Source organism: Harpia harpyja, chromosome Z (genome assembly GCF_026419915.1).
Source record: "Harpia harpyja isolate bHarHar1 chromosome Z, bHarHar1 primary haplotype, whole genome shotgun sequence".
Classification (NCBI taxonomy): Eukaryota; Metazoa; Chordata; class Aves; order Accipitriformes; family Accipitridae; genus Harpia; species Harpia harpyja.
Window position 1 is genome coordinate 93,861,578 of NC_068969.1, and position 22,878 is coordinate 93,884,455.

General features: G+C 39.3%; 2 protein-coding genes across 5 annotated transcripts in view; one reads left to right on the forward strand and one right to left on the reverse strand.

Moving 5' to 3' along the window:
- Window positions 1-4,534, reverse strand: part of CWC27 (CWC27 spliceosome associated cyclophilin) — a 119,618-nt gene extending 115,084 nt beyond the window's left edge. Inside the window, exons 1-4 of one of the 3 annotated variants that reach the window (XR_008233890.1) lie at window positions 4,231-4,534; window positions 3,177-3,273; window positions 1,503-1,615; window positions 179-322 (exon numbers count right to left, since the gene is read on the reverse strand). Coding sequence is in view for 1 of the 3 variants with exons in the window: in XM_052779101.1 (XP_052635061.1) it covers window positions 179-322; window positions 1,503-1,615; window positions 3,177-3,273; window positions 4,231-4,272 (396 nt within the window). In the remaining 2 variants the exon portion in view is untranslated. The remainder of the gene's footprint in view (window positions 1-178; window positions 323-1,502; window positions 1,616-3,176; window positions 3,274-4,230) is intronic. The other 2 variants (XR_008233891.1, XM_052779101.1) reach the window with 2 other exon arrangements.
- Window positions 4,535-4,560: 26 nt separating this feature from the next.
- Window positions 4,561-13,774, forward strand: SREK1IP1 (SREK1 interacting protein 1). Of its 2 annotated transcripts, none has more exons than XM_052779104.1 (5): window positions 4,561-4,696; window positions 8,098-8,145; window positions 9,547-9,687; window positions 11,793-11,871; window positions 13,210-13,774. In XM_052779104.1, the coding sequence occupies exons 1-5, from the start codon at window positions 4,684-4,686 to the stop codon at window positions 13,397-13,399; spliced, it is 471 nt and encodes a 156-aa protein (XP_052635064.1). In that variant the 5' UTR covers window positions 4,561-4,683; the 3' UTR covers window positions 13,400-13,774. The 2 variants fall into 2 exon arrangements, with proteins under 2 accessions (XP_052635064.1, XP_052635063.1); XM_052779103.1 differs by lacking the exon at window positions 4,561-4,696 and adding an exon at window positions 4,748-4,910.
- The last annotated feature ends 9,104 nt before the right edge of the window (window positions 13,775-22,878 follow it).

Sequence of the window (22,878 nt, forward strand, 5' to 3'; positions counted from 1 at the left end):
CCATGGAAATATTTTTACCAGACGTGGGAAACAAAGATAATGGAGACAGCTTAGAAAGCACTGAAATATATTTTAAAGGTATGTAGTAGCAAACAACACTAAAACAGCCTGTGAAGACAAAGAAACTTATAGTAGCTTCTGTCAAACTCAAACTGGGACCCTAATCCATGTAGCACACCTTTCCAAAGATTGTGTGCTTGTTATTAAGTTCATCTGCACGACCCAACGTAAAGAAAAATTGACTTCCGTTATCATGGGGCCCAGCATTTGCCATAGCAACAAGTCCTCTTCGATTAAATCGCAATCGTGAGTGGAACTCATCCTGGCAAAGACAGAAGAGAAAAGAACACGATTTAAGTATGTAACTATTTTTTCCACTTCTTTAGCTATGGCTTATTTACATCAATATGCACACACAGAAAACACGCTGTTAATTTCAGACAGTAATAAAACCAAAGTCTTTTGAAACTTAATGCCACAATTGTATTTAAAACCTTATGTTTTCAGCAGAAAAGATTATTTTTAGTCAATGTTTTTTCTTCTTAGTGCCTATAATAATGAAAACAAGTGAACAATCTTCTTTCAAAAGAAACCATAAACACATAAAAACCAACCACTGAAAGAAAAAAATTGGAAAACAGTATATCAATAATAGACACATGATTTAATAACTCTAAGTTCTGTCTTATTAACGTTCTCTTTTTCCAATCGTTGCCTAATAATCAATTGCTATTCATTATTTTTGTTGGAATTTATTATCCCCCCAATATTAAGAAAATCCAAGGCATTTCTGAAAGTAACTGCGTTTCATACATTTCTTGTAAAACTATCACTCTTGTTAACCACTGTTTTTAGGGGAAAAATCCTAATTCACGTAAAATAATTGGAAGCTCAATAACAGGTTGTAATATAACAGTGTTGCAAAAACTCATAGGAAGAACATTTTCTGGACCATAAGATGACAGAATAGGACTACTTTCAAAGCAAGGTGAAAGCGATGAGTATGTTAATACCATGGCAGTATCACAATTCTAAACACTGTAACATTGAGATACCACTAATCTTAAGCAGTGATGCTACTATAATACTGGTAATATTTGTTTTGTTCTCTGCTCAGGTACCAATCCCTATGAACACATATACAACATTCAGAGACCTTAGCTAAATGAGATACAATGTGCATAAACAATGTACATTTCTGCATCTGATTTTGCCACATATCAACACAACACCTACTCTTCACTCTTCCCCTCCCCTATTTTTCCTTACGAAGTTCATGCTAGTAAGGTTATACATTTATCATGATATCAGAACAGCTAGATTTAAGAACTCTTAATTCAAAAAGGCATATTCAAAAATGCTGAAGCAACATGTCAAAGCAATTACTGTACATGTATTAATGTTGCATTTCTAAGGTTTGTTTTCTCAAAACCTAGCATGGTAGGAAGTACAACTGATAGAGAATAACCCAAAACTAATGCATAAGATATACAGATATGTACCTTGAAGGGGGCTCCATAGATTGAATCTCCACCTGATCCAGTACCAGTGGGATCACCTCCCTGCACTATAAAGCCAGGCACTACTCTGTGAAATATTGTGTTATTGTAATAATCTAAAAAAAAAAAAAAAAAAAAAAAAAAAAAAAAGAGGATATTAAATACATGTAAGTGGTCTCAAAATCGAACTTTTATCTAGATATGCAGAGATGTCGAGACTGAAGTTCAAGAAAGCAAGTACTGTAACTGGATTCTGTTATTTCCACTGGGTTCCCTCCTCTACAGCTCAGTGTGACTGCATCTCAGCTACAAAGTATTGTTGATGACATTTATGAAAAGAAACGTGGTGTCCTATGTTTCTGTTGCAAAAGACACTGCACATCCCCAACAAGATGATTTTGATGAATTATTTTCTTTTCAGCTTTTAAGTTTTATCACTGGAATGATACTACCAACGTACATCAATTGAAAAGGAGAGCTAAAACTACTGGACTGTCCCAGCCAACATCTCACATACGTCGTTAGCCATTTCCATACACCAAATGATTAGCATTTTCACTCACCAGCATGGAACACAGGCGTCGCCCCTTCCAACACCTACACTGTACCCAAACTGATCATTTTCACAGAATGAAATATGTGGTACATTTTGCTCCCCAAGTTATCTTCTTTTATCTATCTATCAGATAAGGCTTATGAGATCGTCAGAAAACAAAAGAAAACTTACTTGACATGTATTTCTGGTTGATTTTTTTTAAAATAAATAAATAAATCTGCAGCATGCTGCAAGACAAAGCAGGATCTGCAAATGTTGCAGCATAGCTAAATATATTATATGCTAGGATACTCACAAAAGAAATACTCAAATTTATTATACAAAGCATAGGATCCTACACAGCAGTCAGACAAATTCAGAAAGGAAATAAAGCCCAGTTCTTTAACACGGAGGATAACTGAACTCTTAGGACTTACCAAGGGCTAAGAAATTGATTTACCATTGCAAAAAATATCCACATCTCCACATTAGGTATAAGAACATGGAACAGGCTGGATCCATGCTGGAGGCACAAATCCTAGACGTCTATTTTTCCTTAACAGAGGATGGCTAAAAGAACTCTTAACCACTCTATAAATGCATAAATGGGATAATAGCAGCGGCTAGAAAACACATAAAGGCACCAGGTCCTTCACAAATGCTTGTTACAGTTTTCCTCAACTGGGACCTTCTCATTCTGGTACCCACTACCTCAGTGAAGAATGTTACAGAGCTTCCATCAACAAAAAACTACAGCAAATGAAACATTAGAAGCACTCATGAAAAAAAAAAGAAAAGGTAGTAAAGATGGTGATATGGAAATGAGAATTTTGGAGGATGTCCAAGTTATACTTAGTAGAGACTTGCTGAAAATAAGCCTTCCCAAGCTTCTGACATACAACTTTTCAGTAATACTACATGATGTGCTACATTTGAGATAACCGCCAAAAAAATTTCTTTTTTTCCACCAGGTTCCTTCATAACCTTGAAAAATATTGTCTGAGAGTTAATATTTTCTAAATACAAAAATATTCATTAATATATTAAAGTTAAATCATAGTTATGACCTCTATTTTACGAAAAAAGGCACAAAGATTGCATATGAAATGATTTCAACAACTCCTCTCCCATTCAGTCATTACCTTCCATACAAAGCTGGATGAAATTTCGACATGCTTTTGGTGCTTCTTTTGACCATAATTCTATATCTATATCTCCCGCTGTTGTTCTCAGCAAAACCTATAAAAATATAGTTAAACACACCATTAGTTTTATTGTAACTTAGTCACTGATCAAAGAATATCATTGCTGAGTTAAAAAAATACTTCTGAATTCATTATATTAGTAACAGTAGTAGACATTCAAACACGTCAGGCAGCTACTGTTAGTTCTAGACAGTATTGCCAGAACTTAAGATACAGTTCTGAAGTGATACATATAATAAGGCTTCAAGGCCAATGACCTGGTACCTGACACATGACAGAAACTTATATACCCTTTATCACTTCCATAATGAAACAACACGGGAAGAAAATAAATAAGTTATGCCATAAATCTCCAAAGGCATACACCACTCCTACAAGTAATACCACTAAATTCAGTGAGAGATCATAATAAAATTTAGAACCTAAAATATAGTCAAGAATAGAGGAAATGAAATTAAACTCTCCAAGGACTGCTCTGCGTTATGTATCCACGCAGCACACGTCGTGCCTTGACTCAGGTAACGTCTTTAAGGGCTGTATCACCTCAAACTGACTTTAACCAAACTAGCACCACACGACGGAGACCGCCACCGCCACCACACACACGCAGCGCATATCCTCCTCCCCGGTCCCCCCCAGCCCCCTGCAACATACAATTTCTCCACACCCCCCCAGTTCAAAAGCACCCGCAGTGCACACACACCACACCACACCATACCATACCCCCCCCCCCCCGCAGAGTGCGCAGCCCCCTCACGCGGATACCCCCGCACGCACCTCCGCGGCCTCCCCAGCCGCGCTCCCCACGCACCCTCCTCGCCTACAAAGCCCCTACAGAACACACAGTTTCCTCACACGCACCCCCCACCTCCACCCCGAGGAGCGCACACCCCTCTCAGTAGGCAGCCCCCTCGCCCACGCCGCAGTACAGCTCCCCTCCACCCGACGGCCTGGCCTGCCCACCGCGGCCCCTGCCCCCGGCGAGCCTCACCTTGCCGTTGGTGGGGGGCTCCTGGATGTAGATGTTGCTCATGGTCGGGAAAGGAACGTCCCAGCAGGTGATCAACCGCCCGGGCTCGATGCTCAAGCTACGCTTCCCCTCTAACGCTTCCTACCGCCCCGAACCTCCCGCCATCTTGGGCGCCTCTATGAAGCCCAGGGAGGTGGGGAGGAGGCTGCGCAGGCCAGGAGGAAGGACGAAGGGATGAGTCCCCCGGTTGGAGTCTCTACGGGAGTCGCTGAGGAAGCAGGTTTTTTCAGAAAGACGTGGAGGCTTCTCCAGACAGCTGCAAGTCCTTCCCCGTGTCTCCCGCCCGCTACTGAGGTCCCCCCGTCCTCCCTGTGAGTGGCACGGTCCGAGAGTGCGCCGAGAAAAGCCTTCCGGCGGGGAGAGGCGCCGCTGCAGGCCCGGGCCGTGCAGGCGAGGACGGCGGCGGGAGGTGCCATGGCTCTGCCGGGTAAGGGGCTCCCGGCCGGGTCTGCGGGGAGAGAAGGGGCAACAGCCGGCTGTCCCCAGGGCTGGCATGTTGGGAAGGGGCAATAAGTGGCGGCGGGTTGATGGAAATATTTGGCGGCGGGGAGGGGCGCGCGACCGCGCGTCGCCGTGGAAGTTTCCACAGAGGCGCATCGACTTGAGGCCGCGGGGGCTGCCGGCGGAGCGACGCTGCTCCGGTCAGGTCTGCACAGTCGGTTTTGTAACCCAGCTGGCGTGGGGACAGCGGGAGGGAGAAGCTGGGGGAGGGGGGTCAGGCCGGCCGTTGATGAGCGCAGCTATGCAGTCGCTTCCCCCTAGGCTTGCGAGGCCTCTCCCCAGCGTTTCGGAGAGCGGTGACCAAGTCCTACGTTCCTACCGTCTGCTAGTATCACTCGCCTTCTTTAAAGTTAGATCCAGAGAATGGTTGTTGTCAGGCTCGGTTGTCCTCCTCAGCTTTTGTTCTGGATTAACGTTTGTGTCCCACTAGATCATTGTTCAAATAGACCCGTTGAGAGCGATGGTGAGACAGGGCAGGCAGAAACGCTTGTGCTCTTTGCAAGGTGTTTAGATCTGTGTTAGCCAAACCTACAGCCGTTGCTTTCTAATTTTTTCTTCATCCTGAGGCATGAGGAGTTTGGTTGGAGCACAGCTGAACAAGCCTGAGCTCTGGTAAGCTTCTTCTCTTAAGAAAAGAGAAGACCGTAACAAGCTTGTTCCCATTCTAGAAGGGGGTCTTGAGGAAGACATCTCACGTCTGCATTCAAAGGTTTCTGAAGCTTTTTTTGCAACCTTGTGCTCCACTGAGTTAATGAGGTCCTTAGTGATGGTTGCTGCTGTGTTGGTTGTTAATTTTCTTGAGGATTAATACCTGGGAAGAAGAGGGTGAGAAAAGGAAGTTTCTACTAATTTGTTTGCTTTTAATCATCTAGTCTAAAACCTTCTTTCTAACATTATTATTTAAAGCCAAAAATAGTAATAAAATTTCAGTCTCAGGAGTTTGGTGGGACTATTTCGTGACAATGTTCTTGTCATCTGCTGGGTGTTGCTATTGGAAATCCTGACAAATGGCACCTGCACATGTTGTCCTGAATCAAAGAAACTAACTCAATAGTTTAACTATTAAGTAGGTATTCTTTATTGGCAGCGCTGGATGCACGGGGGATCGTTCCACCTATCGTGCACACCGTCTGGCCTAATTGTGCAGGTTAAGTACATGTTCTACATACATATTCACTAGATTTCCGAGAAATGTTATACATATTCATTAGTTTTCTGGGAAACTATTAGCATATGCAAATGTCCTTTACGCAGGCGCATTGAAGGTCTCTGGTGGTCTTCAGGAGTCCTCTGGTGGTCTTCCATAGTCTTCCTCACTTGTCCGCTATTTGACCCTCCTCAGGTGATTCTGCGCAGTATGGTCCTTTACATGTTTTGATACCTCAGTGTTTGTTAGTGCTCCTATTATCTAAGTTTTCATTAGTAGTTTAGAACCATATGGCTAGTTTAAGCTAAATTATCTACAAGGACGAGAACAAAGGCAGGAGTTGTTATCTTTTCCGGCCCTATCTATTCAAGCAAGCCCTCTACTTGTGCCTTCTTAACAAGATCGTAAGTTCATCAAACATTTAATTAAGTTTTGTGATTGCTCATGGTTCCTTCTTGCTCATCACTCCCAAGTGCCAGTCTCTGACAGGCTTAATCCTTGACAAACACCAGTCCTTGGTATGTAAAGTTACAGAGAGACAATCATTAAGCAATAAGCAGTTCGTTCTCTATATCAGTCCCACGAGCGGGGTTCGGTACCCGGTGTGCAATGTGCCAATCTTACACACAGAGACAAAATACCTGTTTATTTCATATCTGCACAGAGATGGGTGCCAGGTGGTAACTCCACAAAGCTGGCACACAACACCAAAAAACTGCAACGTTATTTATTCTGTTACACGATTGGTAAAAACCCGCCTAAATTTACATTCGTTTGTTAGCAGCCACCCTCTCATCTGCTATTGGCTGGTTATATTTAAATTAGCCTCACTTGCTATGTAGATTAGCACGCAGGGGGGGGCAAATTCTTCCAGCCTGGAATTGAGTTGGTGGTCAGGATCTCCCCCTGCCACCTTTACCTTTCGCCTAGTTTGTGCTGCTTTGGCAATCATCTGGCCTTTGGCCCATTCTGGGGCAGGATGTTTCCTTTTATGAGTCTTTAGTTCCCTCTGTTATTCTGAGTAGAATTTTCTGAAGACAGTGCTTGTCTCAGTAAATCAAATTCTAAATTCATGGAGCTGATGTACCCCCTTTCTGGTTCTCTAATTTCTGTCATGGATTTCTTGTTATGTTTGCTTATTTATTTATTTAAGTAAATTACCTAGTTATTCAGAAAACTGCATGTAACTGTTTAAGTCACTGTTTTTTTCATTCTGTATTCATTTGGAAGATAGAAGGGCACTCTTTGATTTTGGAAATTCAGTTGTGACTTTCATGATGAATAGGCTCAGGCGATTAAAAGTAAGACTGATGTATTTCTGGGGATGGGTCTCTGGGTTTTCTCTTCTGAGTCACATCCTACTGTGTCTAACTTAACTGTGGGCTCAGATGGGAACATCACACACTTTCTATACCTAAAATTTGCACTATTCTGGTCCTCCTTCCTGCATATCATCTGTGGACTTTCCTGTTATGCTCTTCACTTTACTCCACATTTGCTTTCTTGCACCCATTAATTCTTTGTATTTGATGCCATGTTGCCTCAATTCAGAATCATTTAAGAATTTGTTTAGCTGCTTTTTTTTTTTTTTTTAATAAATTGCTTCTATCTGTCTTTTGTCACTTTTCAGGAGTGTTGGTTTCTCTCTCTTTTTTTTTTTTTTGTCTGCTTTTAGTTGTCTTTTTAAGACAGTTCCTGTAATTAAAACGTAAATTGCTTCAGAGTTTCCAGTGCATGTCTGTCAACATCCATTCACTGCTAGAATTTATAAGTACATTTGTAGTGCACAGTTATGGATCACTGGAATGTCACATAGCTATTACCATGTTCATACTGTAACTAAACAAATACATAAGCTTTCAGAGAAGTGGAATAATTATTAAAATCATAATGGAAAGGTCATAATAAATCAAATGAGGATTTGGCAATAAGTTACGTGAAATTAAATGATCTGTAGCAGTTTATACTAGCCAAATTTGTTCTGATAGATTACTGTACAGAAGAGTGACCTTAGAAATGCACTGTTTTGCCTTTTTTTAAGTTTTTTTAAGAGATCTTAGTGTACTTAATACTCTGAGGAGCGATCAATCCTGTTGGTGCATTGACATTATCAAGCCAGATTTAAAAGAAACTTGAGAGTTCTGTTTACCAACACCTAATAGTGAAATGTTTTCTTTCAGGTGGAAATAAGGATAACATCAGAGCAGGATGCAAGAAGTGCGGCTACCGTAAGTCTGTAGTAAGCAATATGAAATTACAGTGTTTTCTTCAATTTATGATGTTGGAACAGCCTTTTGAGGAGGGGGCGGGGGGGAACAAAAAAGGGGTGTGCTCACTTGTTGCCCAGACATTTGTCAGTTTAAATTACCATAATTTTATTTATTTATTTCCTATTCATTTTCTGGCTCTGCACACCTATTGCTGCTTTTGAAAACTCTTGAGTTTCACAGAAGAAAAAGAAGTATGCTGTTGTGTTCATATATACTACATTTGCAATGCAGTTACTTGAGAAACTTTGAATTGAAAGCATGGGTTTTGCTATCTACTGAGATTAGCATTTGTGCTGCTTCTGAGTCTCACTGCAAGCTTAGGCAGGCAATTCAGACCAAGTTAAGTCCACTCTGCTTTTAAAGGAGAAATAATTTAAAATCTATATGATCTTATTAATCACTAACTCTTATTTTTAGAACAGTGGAGGGGTGGACAGTGTTTTGCAGTGAATTGTGTTGAACTTTTGACAGAGTTATTTAATCTGTTTTTTTAATCAGCTTTATGTGGGGTGAAGGGGAAAAAAGCTTGCTTCGTTCTTTCGCTGTAGACTTTGTCTCCAACAAATTTTGTCAATGAATTGCTTTGTGTATCTGTTCTTCCAAAGGAACATGGATATCAATATAGATTAGTGCTTCATTTCTACATGCAGTAAGTATCAGAAGCTTTCTGGAAGAGAAGGAACTTGTAGTCAAATCACACAACCTATATTTATGTTCCTAAAAGTTCTGTCTTCAAGATACAGGTATTTTGTTACGAAGAACATAAGTTTGTTTATTTCAATTGCTACTTGAATTCCTGTGTCTTTAGCTTAGTTTCTCCCAAACCATATCTTCAATTCGGTTTGTTTCTCTTTTTTATTCCAGTAAGTGTATCCAGGACAAGGTTTCTAACTCTGGTCGTGATTATTGAGATGTAACTTAGAAAACTACAAATACTAGTCAAGTAGTAGTTTAGTCAGTATTATGTACTGGTTGTTAAAGATTATGTCTCAGAAGCAAATAGGATCCTTTGTTTCACTAGAGGGAGACAAAAAGAGCAATATAACACACTTGTAGTTTTTAAAATATTTCACTGCATGCTTTTAGGTAATTTCTTCAGGAAGGATCTCAGACCCTTAAAAAATAAAAAGTAAAGGTTGGACAAAATCTTTAACAGAAATAAGAGAGAGGTCTTAAAGCACAACCTCTCAAAATTCTTTGAGGCTTGTTCAAAGTAAGCCTTCTCCCTCCTCATTCACAGATTGCAGCCTAGCCTTTTTTCACTTCTCAAAACTGAGTAATACTAAAATAGATGTTCTTTAGTTTCTGGTATTTTTTGGTAAATTACAATTTTTCTTTCTGAATGTTTGTTTTGTTCAGCTGGTCATCTGACATTTGAATGTCGAAACTTCCTCCGAGTAGATCCTCAAAGAGATATTGTTTTAGATGTTAGCAGCACTAGCAGTGAAGACAGTGAGGAAGAAGAACTACAGAGATTGCAAGCTTTGCGTGAAAAAAAGAGTAAGGTGGTTTTTTTGGTTTTTTTTCTTAAAGAGCAAATTGGGTAACGGTCTTCTGAAGTACTGGAACTCTCATTTTATCCTTTTTGATAACTACTCTTAGTTCTTTTAGCCTGTGCTTTAAAAATATGTCTTTTATTTCATGTGTTCAGACTTCAGAGATTTGATACACCCATGTCTTTTTTTTTATTATTATTAATTCCTGTCATAGGAAATTAGTAATGTACCCACTTGGAACATCTCAAAAAAAGCTCCTAAATACAAAAGATTACAAGACTGTTAATAAGAAGCTGCTTAGGAGAAAATGACATGGATGTTCTGAGTTAATCTTCTGATTACGGCATGTAGTTTAAACATCTTAAAGTTGATAGTAACTCTTAAAACTAATGACAAATACAACAGCTGAATTTCTCTCCAGTTTCTAAGTAGTGTTTTGACTGAAACAGCTAGTGAATTGAATTTAAACATTCATATTTGGAGAAGTACTGTTCTCTGTTTGGAAGGTCTGAGCTTCAACTGTTTGTCAGAGAGAAAATAGGTGGATTATTTAGCAGGTACTTGCGTTCATTTGAATTTGGACTCCAAAGAGGCTGTTCCCCTAAGTAAGAAGGGGAGGTTGTTCCACCATAGCATGTTTTAAATGAATGAATATTCTTCCCCTCTACCCCTTGAAACATCATGTTTTCTTCTGTTGCTCTCACATTCCAGACTTGACATTCAGTTCCTGCTAAAGATGCTATTTAGGAAGGAGAAGGGATAGATAGAACCCTGTAATTTGCTGGAATACTTCAAAAGAAATGGATAGTCTGCTTGTCAGGAGTGCTGAATTGGTACTGCAACAGTCCTTTCTTGGAACAAGTCTCTTTGGAAAAACTTTTTCCCACTTACTATGTACTTCTGAATGTAAGGGTTTTTTTCTGCCCTAAACTGATTGAAGATGGGTATCTGCAGGAAAAACAGCTCTTTAGTTGATCTTGTAATATCCCTGTTTATTATGTTCTTTCTCAAACTGTGGCTGCTGTAGGTAAGGAGATATGTATCTTTAACTGTCAATAATCTAGGCAGGATTTTGCCATTTTCAAGTGGCCTCATCTTCTCAAGATTTTTGCACTGTTTGCACTTAGATTTTTGCACTGTTTTCTTAAAAAAATACTGAGTGCTTGTTCGCACGTTCTTGTTCATGTTTTTTAATTGCCCCAAAAGTAATTTGCTTTTTGTAACTCATATTGAATTCTTTCAAATTTCACTCCAGAACATACAGACCAGTAATTTCTATTTGTGGTAGCAAATTAATAACTGCACTAGCATGCAGATTCTATGGAAAGTTATTTGTATGATGGAAGTAAGGTGAAATGCTCAAAATTAGCTATCTGTTTTAAGGATAAATTGTAAAGCCAGTATTTTCCTGTTAGCTGACATTGTAATGTGTATTTATGTAGTGGATTTGCATTTCAGAGAATTCAGAAATACTTTTTGAACTGGTGTAGAATAGCCTAAGGTCAGAAATTTCATCCAGTGTGATAACAATATTGCTTATAAGTGAAATGTGAAGGTACTATACAATATTATACAATGTTAGGGCAGGAAACAAACATGACCAGATGAGGGGTGACTCTTCTGCCAATTTTTGTAGACAGTGTATTGACAGTAACTCAAATTTATCTTAGTTATGCCATAGCTATTTGTGAAGTGTGAAATGAGGATGTGTGAATATAATTCATGTAAGCCTAAGGCAATATTCTTTTTTTTTTGTACATTCTAGTTAAATAACCTCTTTTCAGACTTGGGCAAGTCTTTTAAAATACAGGATATGAAAACCTAAAGCTGATGTAAAAATACTGGAACAGTCACAACTTTTTGCTATGTTTTATGGGCCTTCATTCTTAGTGCTTAGATCAAAGTCATTAGAATGTAAGTTGTATAAAAAGTTCTGCTGCTGTGCAAAATATTTCTGAAATTGCTATACTAGACCAGAATTTGGAGGAAGGAAAAGAAAAACTTTTAACAAGAATTTTGTAGTAACTTTACATTGCTATTGAAGCCACTCTTTTAATGCTGATCTTAATTCAGAGAAGTGTTTTGTAAACTGTAACTTTTTATCCATAGATCTAAATGAGGAGGAAGAAAAAAAGAAACAAAAAAGAAAAAGCAAAGAAAAAAACAGATTAAAGAGACCAAGAAAAAGGTAACTCTATCACACACCTATTTTAATTTCAAACCAGAACTTTAGAAATGTTCCTGATGTTTGGGTTTTTTCTCAGAAAACATTGCTTCTTTTGATGCAAGTTTATTTGCAAGTACATCTTTTGTTTGAAAAGCTTCCTGTTTTCCACTGAGAACTTGTTTGTTCTTTGGGTAATGGTAAAGCCACAGGCTTTCTGCTGCAGAGCCAGGACCATGGAAGTCTAGAAAGTTCTAGCAAGCTGGAGGTCTGCAGGTCTGAGAAAGCAATAGTCCCTTTGACTATACAACACTAGGCAAGATGTGGTGGGAAAAGAACAAGAAGTCAGGAGGTTTATGGGCTTGGTCCCTGTCGTGGTTTCAGCCCAGCACGCAGCCACTTTCTCACTCCTCCCACCCCCGTCCGGTGGGATGGTGAGAAGAATCAGAAAGGAAAAAAGGAAAAAAGAAAAAAACAAAAACCAAAAAAACGGAACCTCGAGGGCTGAGATAAGGACAATTTACTGGGACAACACAAAAAGAGAAGTTACAACAACAACAATGGTACTAATAAAAGAGTATACAAAACGAGTGATGCACAGTGCAACTGCTCACCACCCAGAACCCAATGCGGAGTATTGGCATTTTCCCCCTTCATTGTTCACATAGTGTAGCTCTAACTTACACTTATGAAGACAGTAGAAGAGAGTCAGTCTGTTGGCTGTAGTCTTTACATGCAAGTAATTAATAGTTAATCACGTAAACAGTAGCACAAAACTGCGCTCTTGAGTATAATAATCGTGACTTTTCTTTTATTGTCATCTCAATTCTTAATATGTATGTAATCACTCATCACTGCTGGTTAGAGACCAATATTACCAGCTGCAAGAGCATCCAAATTTGTCATACTGTTTCTCTTGGATTTTTGCATGAGAGAAACACATTAAGATTTGTCTGAAGGCATTACTGTAGTATTGTTATTGATCATGTGATATTTTAAAAGCTGGAAGCTCTATCTTACTGTCATACTTTCACTTTTCTGTTGGTCTGTACTCTCAGTCTTTTTCTTATGGAAGGTTGAAAAACACACAACTTGCCTATTCCATTGTTAATTAATCTGTATTATAAGCATACTGCTTTTCTGGCACAATACTCTTAATTAGAAAAGTTGTCGTTCAGTTGAACATGCAGACTGAGATATCATAAGCTTTCCAGCGGACGCTACTGTACAAATTCTACACCAAATTCGATTTATGACATTATATAAATACTGAAATTAAAACCCCCACATTATCCTTGTGGCATTTTCCTCCTTTAATTACATATCAATCTCTCTCTCTCTGTTTTGTTTTTTTTTTACTAGATCTTCCTCATCAAGTGCAGCTGAAGAGGATAGGCCAAAGTCAAAAAAACAAAAAGCACACAAAAAAGAAAGGCAAAAGGAAAAAAAGAATAAATCTAAGAAAGGAAAACATCATAAAAAGGAGAAAAAGAAGAGACGAAAGGAAAAAAGTTCATCTTCTGATAGTTCAGACAGTTCTAGTAGTGACTGAGGTGTTGGTGTATTTTTGTGTTCACTTCTGTAAGGAATGTGATTTTCCTTTCAAATCAAATTTATTTATGCTTTGCAATGCTGTTTTAAAATGAGATGTATATTTTTAAGAAATTGATTTGCAAATATCAGTGCTTCAAATTATTAAATGGATCATTTGGGAAAAAATCTGCTCTTCTATTTCAAGTTTATTAGTACTAAACCATGCAAGTTTAACTAGATCTTCACTCTTATTCTTAGTTCAGTAGTGATTAGTTGTGTTTGGAATCCTTTACACTAGGATACGGTAAACATCAGTTTGCAAGTCTTTATGTAGAAGGATTTGGACTTAAATATGCTTAATGTCAGAATGGTTAAATCAAATTTGGAAATTCAAGTGAGATTTTCTATTATGTTATCCTTTAAATAAATATATGTTTTGCATAACATTTTCTACTTACATACATTAGTCAGTAAGTGTAAATATGAAATAGTTCGGGTCCAGAGAAGGGAAAGAATGGGCAATGAGAAGCTAAAAGAGGTTGCTCCTTCAAAATTATCTTCTAAAATTGATTTAGTCGTAGACTGTGAAACAATTACACATTTTTTCAAAGTCCTTTCTTTTTATTTAGGTTTTGTTCTTTTACAATTATGGCCATTTCATCTTTGATAGATGTAAAGTGCCACTTCCTAACACTAGATGACTGTCCAGCAAGATTGTTTACGAAGTTCTAGGAACCATGTTAATACGGTATGTGGTGATTAATGCCTACATGAACCGAAATAGGAAATTCAAAGACAGACAGTTAACAAGAATTGTGAAACCTCCATTCATTCTAATAAAATTCCCATTGAAAAGTTAAAAAACAAGCAAACAAACCTCTTGTGGAATGTAAGCAATCTATCATGAAGTCAGTAGCAAAATTTACCACTTGCTATCAGGAGCAATGTTCAGCATGTCAAAATTTTATAACTGGATTCTGGTGTATCCAATTCATATCTTGTACTGTGGTAGTGTACAGGTTCAAGACAGACTGATACTTTTGAGTTGAGCAGATTTTAGATATATAATCCTACCCCAGAAATGCCTAATCCTCAAAGTGCCTATGTTTACAGCTTCTTGAAAATGCTCTTCATGCCTGGAGTTTTTTGGTTTGGTTTTTTTTTTTTTTTTTTGCTTAGATGCAGAATGCTTCCACCTGAGCAGCTTGGCATACAGCTGCACTGTCTCATGGGAGTCAAAATATGAGGAAGAGCAACACTTTCTTCACAATAATTTCCAGTGCCTTTGTTTTCTACAGTGGGTTAGAGCATTGAGTCAGTATGAAGTATTTTATGGTATTTCGCTGGTTACTGCTGTTTGGCCTGAAAGTGAGATCCCTAGATCTAACTCTGTCTTTCAAACTTTTATGTTTCACACCCAGTACCCTTATTGTTGGGCAATTTGTGCTGTAGATGCTGTGCTAGGGAACATGAAAGATCAAAATACTCATGGAAGCCACAGAGCAGAGAGAAGTAATCTGTAACTTTCTATGTAGGTCTCTCAGTAGAGGATGGCAAGAGTCCTTGCATCTGCTGGCTTTGGTCCAATCTAATTTTTCAGGTCATATATCATGATTTCTTGGATGGACTTGGATAATACACCTGAAGAGAGACTAGACTCCTTAATTGGCTGATACCTGTGCATAGTATAAGGAACATTTCTTTAATCAGTACTAATTTAACAGATCTTGGCCCCCTGTTCACTCTAGTCTCCTTACTGTTGCTGTGGCTGTTAGAGCTTATTTTTGGCTGGGTTATTTCTCTAAGCCAGTCATTCTGTAGAGAGCAACAGGGGAGATGTGGGCTAATTAAGCCAGTACTGTTGCTGAAGGAAATATTTAATCAAGCCACTGCTTAAGACACAAATCACTGTGATTTTTTTTCCCCTAAAATGTTCCTTACTTAATGAGATTGGAAGGATTATTAGAGTTAGGGCAATTCAGAATTTGTGTGTAATTCTCCCATGATCTTCTCATGATCTCGCTATGACCCAGGGATGCCAATTCTGGGGAATGGGAGTTTGTACCTTATTGGTTTCTTGATTTTTTGAAAGGTTCATCTGAAGACAAGGAACTGAAGGGAAATTTTACTGAGCTTTCTGTACCAGAATGGCTGAAGAGTTTATTAAACAACCCTTAATAGAGTTAGTATATCTGTATGCGTAAGTATAATTTATCCATCAAACTATGTTTAATGACAAATTAGAGAACAGGTAGATGCTTAAAGTTCAGAAAAGCAACTGGTATGTTGGTAGTGTTCCTTATACTTTTGTATAGTTTCAAACAACCATTTTAGATTCTAGTTCTAATTGTTGAAATCAAAAGATTACCTGTCTAAATGATGGTGCAGTTACCTTCCATGTGGCATTACATCAGCTATTTGTGATAGTTACAATGGTATTTTGTACAAGAGTGTAAGGCATGAATTTCAGTGTTTGTGTTTTGCCACTTGTACTAGCGTACATAGATTTTCATACTGGAAAAAGGCTTTTCTAATTTGAATAATTTAAATATCACTATTTTCTCAATTCATGCATTTATATAACAGAGAATATCATGTGTCAGCTTATTTTTCAGGCCATATTCCCATTTTATTTACAAAGATGTACATTAAAGTCACTAGATTTTGCCACAGATGTGCTCAAGATTTCAGGTGTATTAACTGATACATCAAGGAGATGCTGAACAGTTCTCTGCCAAGTTAATATTTGCTAATCTTTAAAAGTGATATAAAAATAAATATTATTTTTCTTATTTGATTTAGCCATCATTTTAGTGAGTCTGATGTGTTGTAATAAATGTTACTGTTTCACTTGAGTATCAGCCTGACCCAAAATGCCTACTCTGGTTCCAGAAAAAGAAGTGACATTCAGCAGGTTTAGGTATTAAAACACGATTTCTAATTAAAACTCGGCTATTTCTTCACTACTATCAATTGTTATTAGCCTCAGTTTTCATGAATCACTCTTTCAAGGGCAATGCCTGACGTAACTGCTGCTGTTGTACAGGCCCAAGGTATTGATTGTATGCCTGCTACTCAACAAGCACCAAAGATCTTACAATATAAAGGTGATGCCTGTACAAACAAGGACTGTCCTTCCTTGTCAGCTTATCTCAGTTACAGAATGAAACGCCTATTTTCAAAAAAGAAAAAAATCATGCATGTGTATAGTATATGGGGTGGGATGAAGAAAAGAAATGAAGGCAAGGGCATGACAAATGGATAGAATAATGAAGAGTCAATAACCTCCATACATCAACCTCTGTCAATAAGCACCAGGAAACAAAGTAGGTGCCTGGTGTTTTCTTCAGTCTTCTTTCCCAGATAGCAGAAGAAAAATGTTCACATGTGCAATCCACCTACTAGCAGGGGAACAGACTGTGCTATTGTATTGGCTTTGTGTGGCAAGGTTTTGGTAGCGGGGGGGGGGGGGGGTTACAGGGGTGGCTTCTGTAAGAAGCTGCTGGAAGCTTCCCCTGTGTTCAAGAGAGCCCATACCAGCTGGCTCTAAGATGGACCCGCCGGTGGCCAAGGCCGAGCCAATCAGCAATAGTGGTAATGCCTCTGTGATAACATTTTTAAGAAGGAAAAAAAGTTGGGACAGACAGAAACGGTAGCCAGAGAGAGGAGTGAGAACATGTAAGAGAAACAACCCTGCGGACACCAAGGTCAGTGAAGCAGGACGGGGAGGAGATGCTCCAGGCGCCAGAGCGGAGATTCCCCTGCAGCCCGTGGTGAAGACCATGGTGAGGCAGGCTGTCCCCCTGCAGTCCATGGAGGTCCACAGTGGAGCAGATATCCACCTGCAGCCCGTGGAGGACCCCACGCCGGAGCAGGTGGGTTCCCGAAGGATGCTGTGACCCCATGGGAACCCCGTGCTGGAGCAGGGTCCTGGCAGGACCTGCGGATCTGTGGAGAGAGGAGCCCACAGAGCAGGTTTTCTGGCAGGACTTGTGACCCCGTGGGGGACCCACGCTGGAGCAGTCTGTGCCTGAAGGACTGCACACCGTGGAAAGGACCCATGCTGGAGCAGTTCATGAAGAACTGCAGCCTGTGGGAAGGACCCACGTTGGAGAAGTTTGTGGAGGACTGTCTCCTGTGGGAGGGACCCCACACTGGAGCAGGGGAAGAGTGTGATGAGTCCTCCCCCTGAGGAGGATGAAGCGGCAGAAAATAACGTGTGATGAACTGACCGTAAACCCTGTCCCCCTGGGGGGTTGGTAGAGAATCTGGGAGTGAAGTTGTGCCTGGGAAGAAGGGAGGGGTGGAGGGAAGGTGTTTTGAGATTTGGTTTTATTTCTCATTACCCTACTCTGGTTGATTTGTAATAAATTGAGTTAACTTTCCCCATGTTTTGCCCGTGACAGTAATTGGTGAGTGATCTCTCCTGTCCTTATCTTGACCCACAAGCTCTTTGTTATGTTTTCTCTCCCCTGTCCAGCTGAGGAGGGGGAGTGATAGAATGGCTTTGGTGGGCACCTGGCATCCAGCCAGGGTCAACCCATCACAGCTATAAAATGCACCAAAAGCTGGAATCACTGAATCAGAGCTGAATTAAGCTACTGTTTCACAAATAGCTAAAGGAAATACACATTCACAGCACAAAAATTACAGCTTCACCATTCTCTGTAGCATGTGAGACACCATGGAAAACCCTTCAGTCTGTTTCTTGAGGTGAAAGATGTATACTTTTTAATGTCCCTAGAGTAATGGAAAGTTATTTTCAGCACAATCAAATAAGTTTATATAACATGTTTTACATTAATTTGAATACATATAAGATTGGCAGGGGGGTTGAACAACAATGCAATAATCTTTTTCTCTTTAGTCTTCACTAAAGTTACTCTTCCATGCTTAGTAGTTTTCATGATCTTGAGACATTTTATCGATATGAACATACTTGCTATCTTCATGATCTCTTCTGAATTATTTTACTTGCTACTAGCATCAGTTTGTAGCATGAGAAAAGTGATGTATACGTCACTGATCATTTAACAATTTAATATTAGCTTTCTGTTTTACCATTACATGCTCCTTTACCATCAACATTTTTATCAATATTACACCATCACTTGTTGAATTTACATTTTTTAGATTATTGCATTTGGTAGTGTCAGCTTGTGTTGTTTCCAGGAGTTTTTCCTGAGTATTTTCTGCAGGTTAGTCAGATATTTATTTTGTTGTATTCTGAGCTCTCTTCAATGGTCTACGCTGGTTCTTGTGCAGTCTGCAAAGGACCGTAAATGAAGGACAAACAAAAGTGTTAGCCACAGATACCCAAGAGGTGGAAAAATAAATTCTGAGTGATACAGTATTATTATATAGCTCTAAAACTGAAGAGTTTTGTCTTCTTTTTTCTTTCAGCAATAAATCATGGTGAAGAATCATAATACAGCTAAGAATTGCAACGAGGCAATTACAGCTAGAAAAATTTGCAGTGTCTAACTGTGAACTTGGAACAGACTGGGTAGCCTTACAGGTTTGATCTTTAAGGAGATCAAAGCTGCTGAGATAATCAATGCATATTGAACTCTGTATTTACTCAGTGCTTTTATACTTGACAACAAGTCAAGAAAGTCATAGCTGCAGGTCACTCCAATGACTATCATGAGTAACGAATCTGACATGGTGCTTGTTGTCTGTTTCATATAATAATCAGTTCCAGAAATTTCTGAGCTGTATTTTCAGCAGCTCATCTTTTGCAGTTTCTCACATCTTCTCTCCCCAGTCAAAAAAGGGTGCAATCTGTATGTATGCAGAACAGAATGTCAAATATCACAAACCTTTTAACTCTTAACAGATTATTCAGTAGTGCCCTGCAGTCTCCACAATGGAGCCAGCAGTGAAGCAATTAGAAAGTAGTTCTGACATTGCCATGTATTGGGGACTTACCTACCTTAACTTGTCAAAATTACTGTACACCAGAGACTCTTTAGGGAGAACACACACTTGGTGCCTCTTACCGCAGTTCCTCTACCTCAAGACAGTAGTACCTGAGAAGGGCATTAATAGAGATTGTAAGCTGCACATCACAATAAATAAGAAAAAGGATGGATAGAAAAATGTGCCAAAAATGCTTCTATAATAAAAATGGCAGAACACTGAAACTGTTCACAAGAAATTCTAGTATAACAATCATGAAGACGAATTTAGGGGATAAAGAAGAATATGAGATTGAGGTGGTGGTAGCAGAAAATAAGCAATTGCAGAAGATGTACAAGAATGAAGAAACTAAAGGGATTAGAGAAATTCAAGTACAAGGATGGAAAAGATACAAGGTCTAAACCAATGATTATCCAGTACAGCAAAATCCTTTCCTGTCCAGAATATCATATATTTTTATGTTAAAAAAATTTATAAATTATTTGAGAAAGAAGATCAGAGGGAAATGTTTGTCTAGAAATGTAAATACTCCACTAAAATGTTGTGGTTTAAATAACAGCAATAAAGGAGAAAAGTCTGTAATAGAAACAGGCTACTTAGTAGAGTTCATTTAAACTCTAGCATAGTATTCAAAACGTGACTATTGTTTACAGTTTCCTGTTTAAGCAAAATATTTGTCCCAGTGAGAAAGTGTACCATGAAGAAGAATGATTAATGCTTATTTATCTCTATTGTAAATAAATATTCTTGAGGCTTTAACTTAGTGTAATAGTTTATAAAATATCCTGGCAGAATTTTGACCATTAGAGAATTTCAACAAGGAATTAAGTTGAGCTGTAAGAAACACTATAGTAACAGTAGAAAAGCTAACTTGCCAAAAAATTACTACAGGATGCTTGTTTCCCTTCGAGGTTCTGCCTCAATTCTGATCAGCTCTCTAGTGAGGTATTGAAATTAAAGAAGTTTCTGTGGTATTAAGCCCAACTTCAGAGCAAAAGAAGTAGGGAAGATGATGTTTTCTTTCTAAGAGACTAGGCTGCTTGTGCCAGGGACTAGGAATGCAAGGTACTGGAAGAAGGATGAAAGATTGGGATCTAACAAAAAGTCTTGTGGATTGGTACTGATGAGAACTTGAATATTTCTTTCAAAGGAGAAAAAGCAGACTCTTAATCCTTTGAAAGATACCAATTTTTAGTTAGATAACCTTGACTCCCTTAAGGAAATCTCTTCAGTTACATTTAAATTTTATGAATTTGCTTTGCCAAACCTTTCCAAACCTCTGGAGTGTTCTGAATCTTAAATAATGCTCTCTTTCTAGAAATTCTGCCCGATCTGTTCCATGTGCAATTGCTGTTTCTACTGTGACTGTATCATCTTCTCCTGACTGAAAGAGGTTAATGGTTTGAATCTGGGAAAAGGTGGCCAAAAGAGTGTTGCTCTTGGGATCAGCAGCTTTCTCTCCCCTCCCCGGCTTCAGAAGCTTTATTGCTTTTCTTCTAAGTTGCAGCACAGAAAGGATTAAAAAGCCTCTTTTCAGTGCTGACAGTACAAATTATTTCTTTAACTTTTCCCAGATGTCTAAAAAGTAATTTTCCAAGTTAACACAGAGAATACAGGAGCTAAGTAAATTAAAGGAAGAAAAAACAGAGAGGAATAAATGTTTATCTTCCATTGTGAAATTAGCATATGTGTAGATTACTTTTCATTTGATGGCTAAAAATGAATAAGCTATTCCTAATATAAGTGAAAAAAAAAATCACATGCTTCATATTATTAAATTAAAGGATGTTTTTGCTCTTTTCTGGATGCTTTAAACAGACCTTTTGTATTCCTAAACAAAGCCTTCATTCAGTAAGTTTTCTCCCCTCTTAAATTTGATAAGTGCATTGCATTGTCTTGTTTCAGTAAACTGTTACTGAAGGAACTCAAAACCAGAAGAAAATTGGTATTTACCCAGTCTTTGAGGAGGAAGGCATTTTCACTCTAAAGATATTACTATAGGAGTGTGTCGTGGTTTCAGCCCAGCCGGTAACAAAGGACCACGCAGCCGCTCGCTCACTCCTCCCGCCCCCCTCCGGTGGGAGAGGGAGGAGATGGAGGAGAGAAAAGAAAAAAAAAACCTGGAACCTCGAGGGCTGAGATAAGGGCAGTTTACTGGAACAACACAAAAAAAAAGAAGTTACAACAACAACAACGGTACTAATGAAAGAATATACAAAAGGAGTGATGCACAGTGCAACTGCTCACCACCCGGAACCCGATGCTCCGCCACCGAAAGTCCCGAGCCCTCCCCCCGGCCCGCTCCCCATTTATATACTGAGCATGATGTCACATGGTATGGAATAGCTCCTTGGCTAGTTCAGGTCGGCTGCCCCGGCTATGCCCCCCCACCTCCCAGGTTCCTGTAAAAATTAACTCTATCCCAGCTGAACCCAGGACATTATCCACCCCTTATTCTATACCATCTACATCATGCCCAGATCTTACATTTTCCAATCAACTACTATCACTTTCCTTGTCTTTTATATATATATGTATAAGGACACCCCCCCCACACACACACACACAAATAGTATTCCCTTAGTCGATGGGCTATCCCTCCAATGTGTCCATCAATTTTATTTAGTCCATGACTTTGGGGCTCCATCTGTTGTAACAGTTCTTCAGGATAAGAGAGATGGTGTGAGGTGTAAGGTTGTTGTATGCTGCCTCTGGAACTTGTGGCTGGTACATTTGGTGCAACCCACACCCTTGGCCTGCAGGTCGAAGAAGCTGATCTTGAGGAAATTGCTGGGCACCAGTTCAAGTTCTATCACTGTTGTACTTGGCTCAGTTTCAAAGTCCATCCTTCAGTCATTTGGGTAATTCTTACAGTAATACCCTTGATATGGCATATAGACACTATAGATACAATGACATACATTGGCAGGTTATTTAGCAGTTAAATATCATACAGCCTAATTCACTGGCTATTCTCTCCCAAAATCAAATCTCCCTGAGGTACACATCGAACTTCCCCATCCTTCTGCATCACCCACCAGGTGTACCCAGGTCCCTGAGCAAAAACAACCCCTTGGATGGGTTTGTCTCTGCTTGAGGGGGGACTAACCCAGACTGCCTTTCCTAACATACTTCTCATGCGCACTACAGGGACTTTATCCCCTTCTACAGTATGTGGAAGTCTTGGTTGGGCAAGGCCAGCCTGATTGGCGGATCCTCTAGTATTAACTAACCAGGTGGCTTTTGTTAAATGTGTATCCCAATGTTTGAAAGTTCCACCACCCATTGCTCTCAATGTAGTTTTCAGCAGTCCATTGTATCGTTCGATTTTTCCGGAGGCTGGTGCGTGATAAGGGATGTGATATACCCACTCAATGCCATGCTCTTTGGCCCAGGCGTCTATAAGGTTGTTTCGGAATTGAGTCCCGTTGTCCGACTCGATTCTTTCTGGGGTGCCGTGTCGCCATAAAACTTTCTCTTCAAGGCCCAGGATAGTGTTCTGGGCAGTGGCGTGGGACACAGGATATGTTTCCAGCCATCCAGTGGTTGCTTCCACCATTGTAAGCACATGGCACT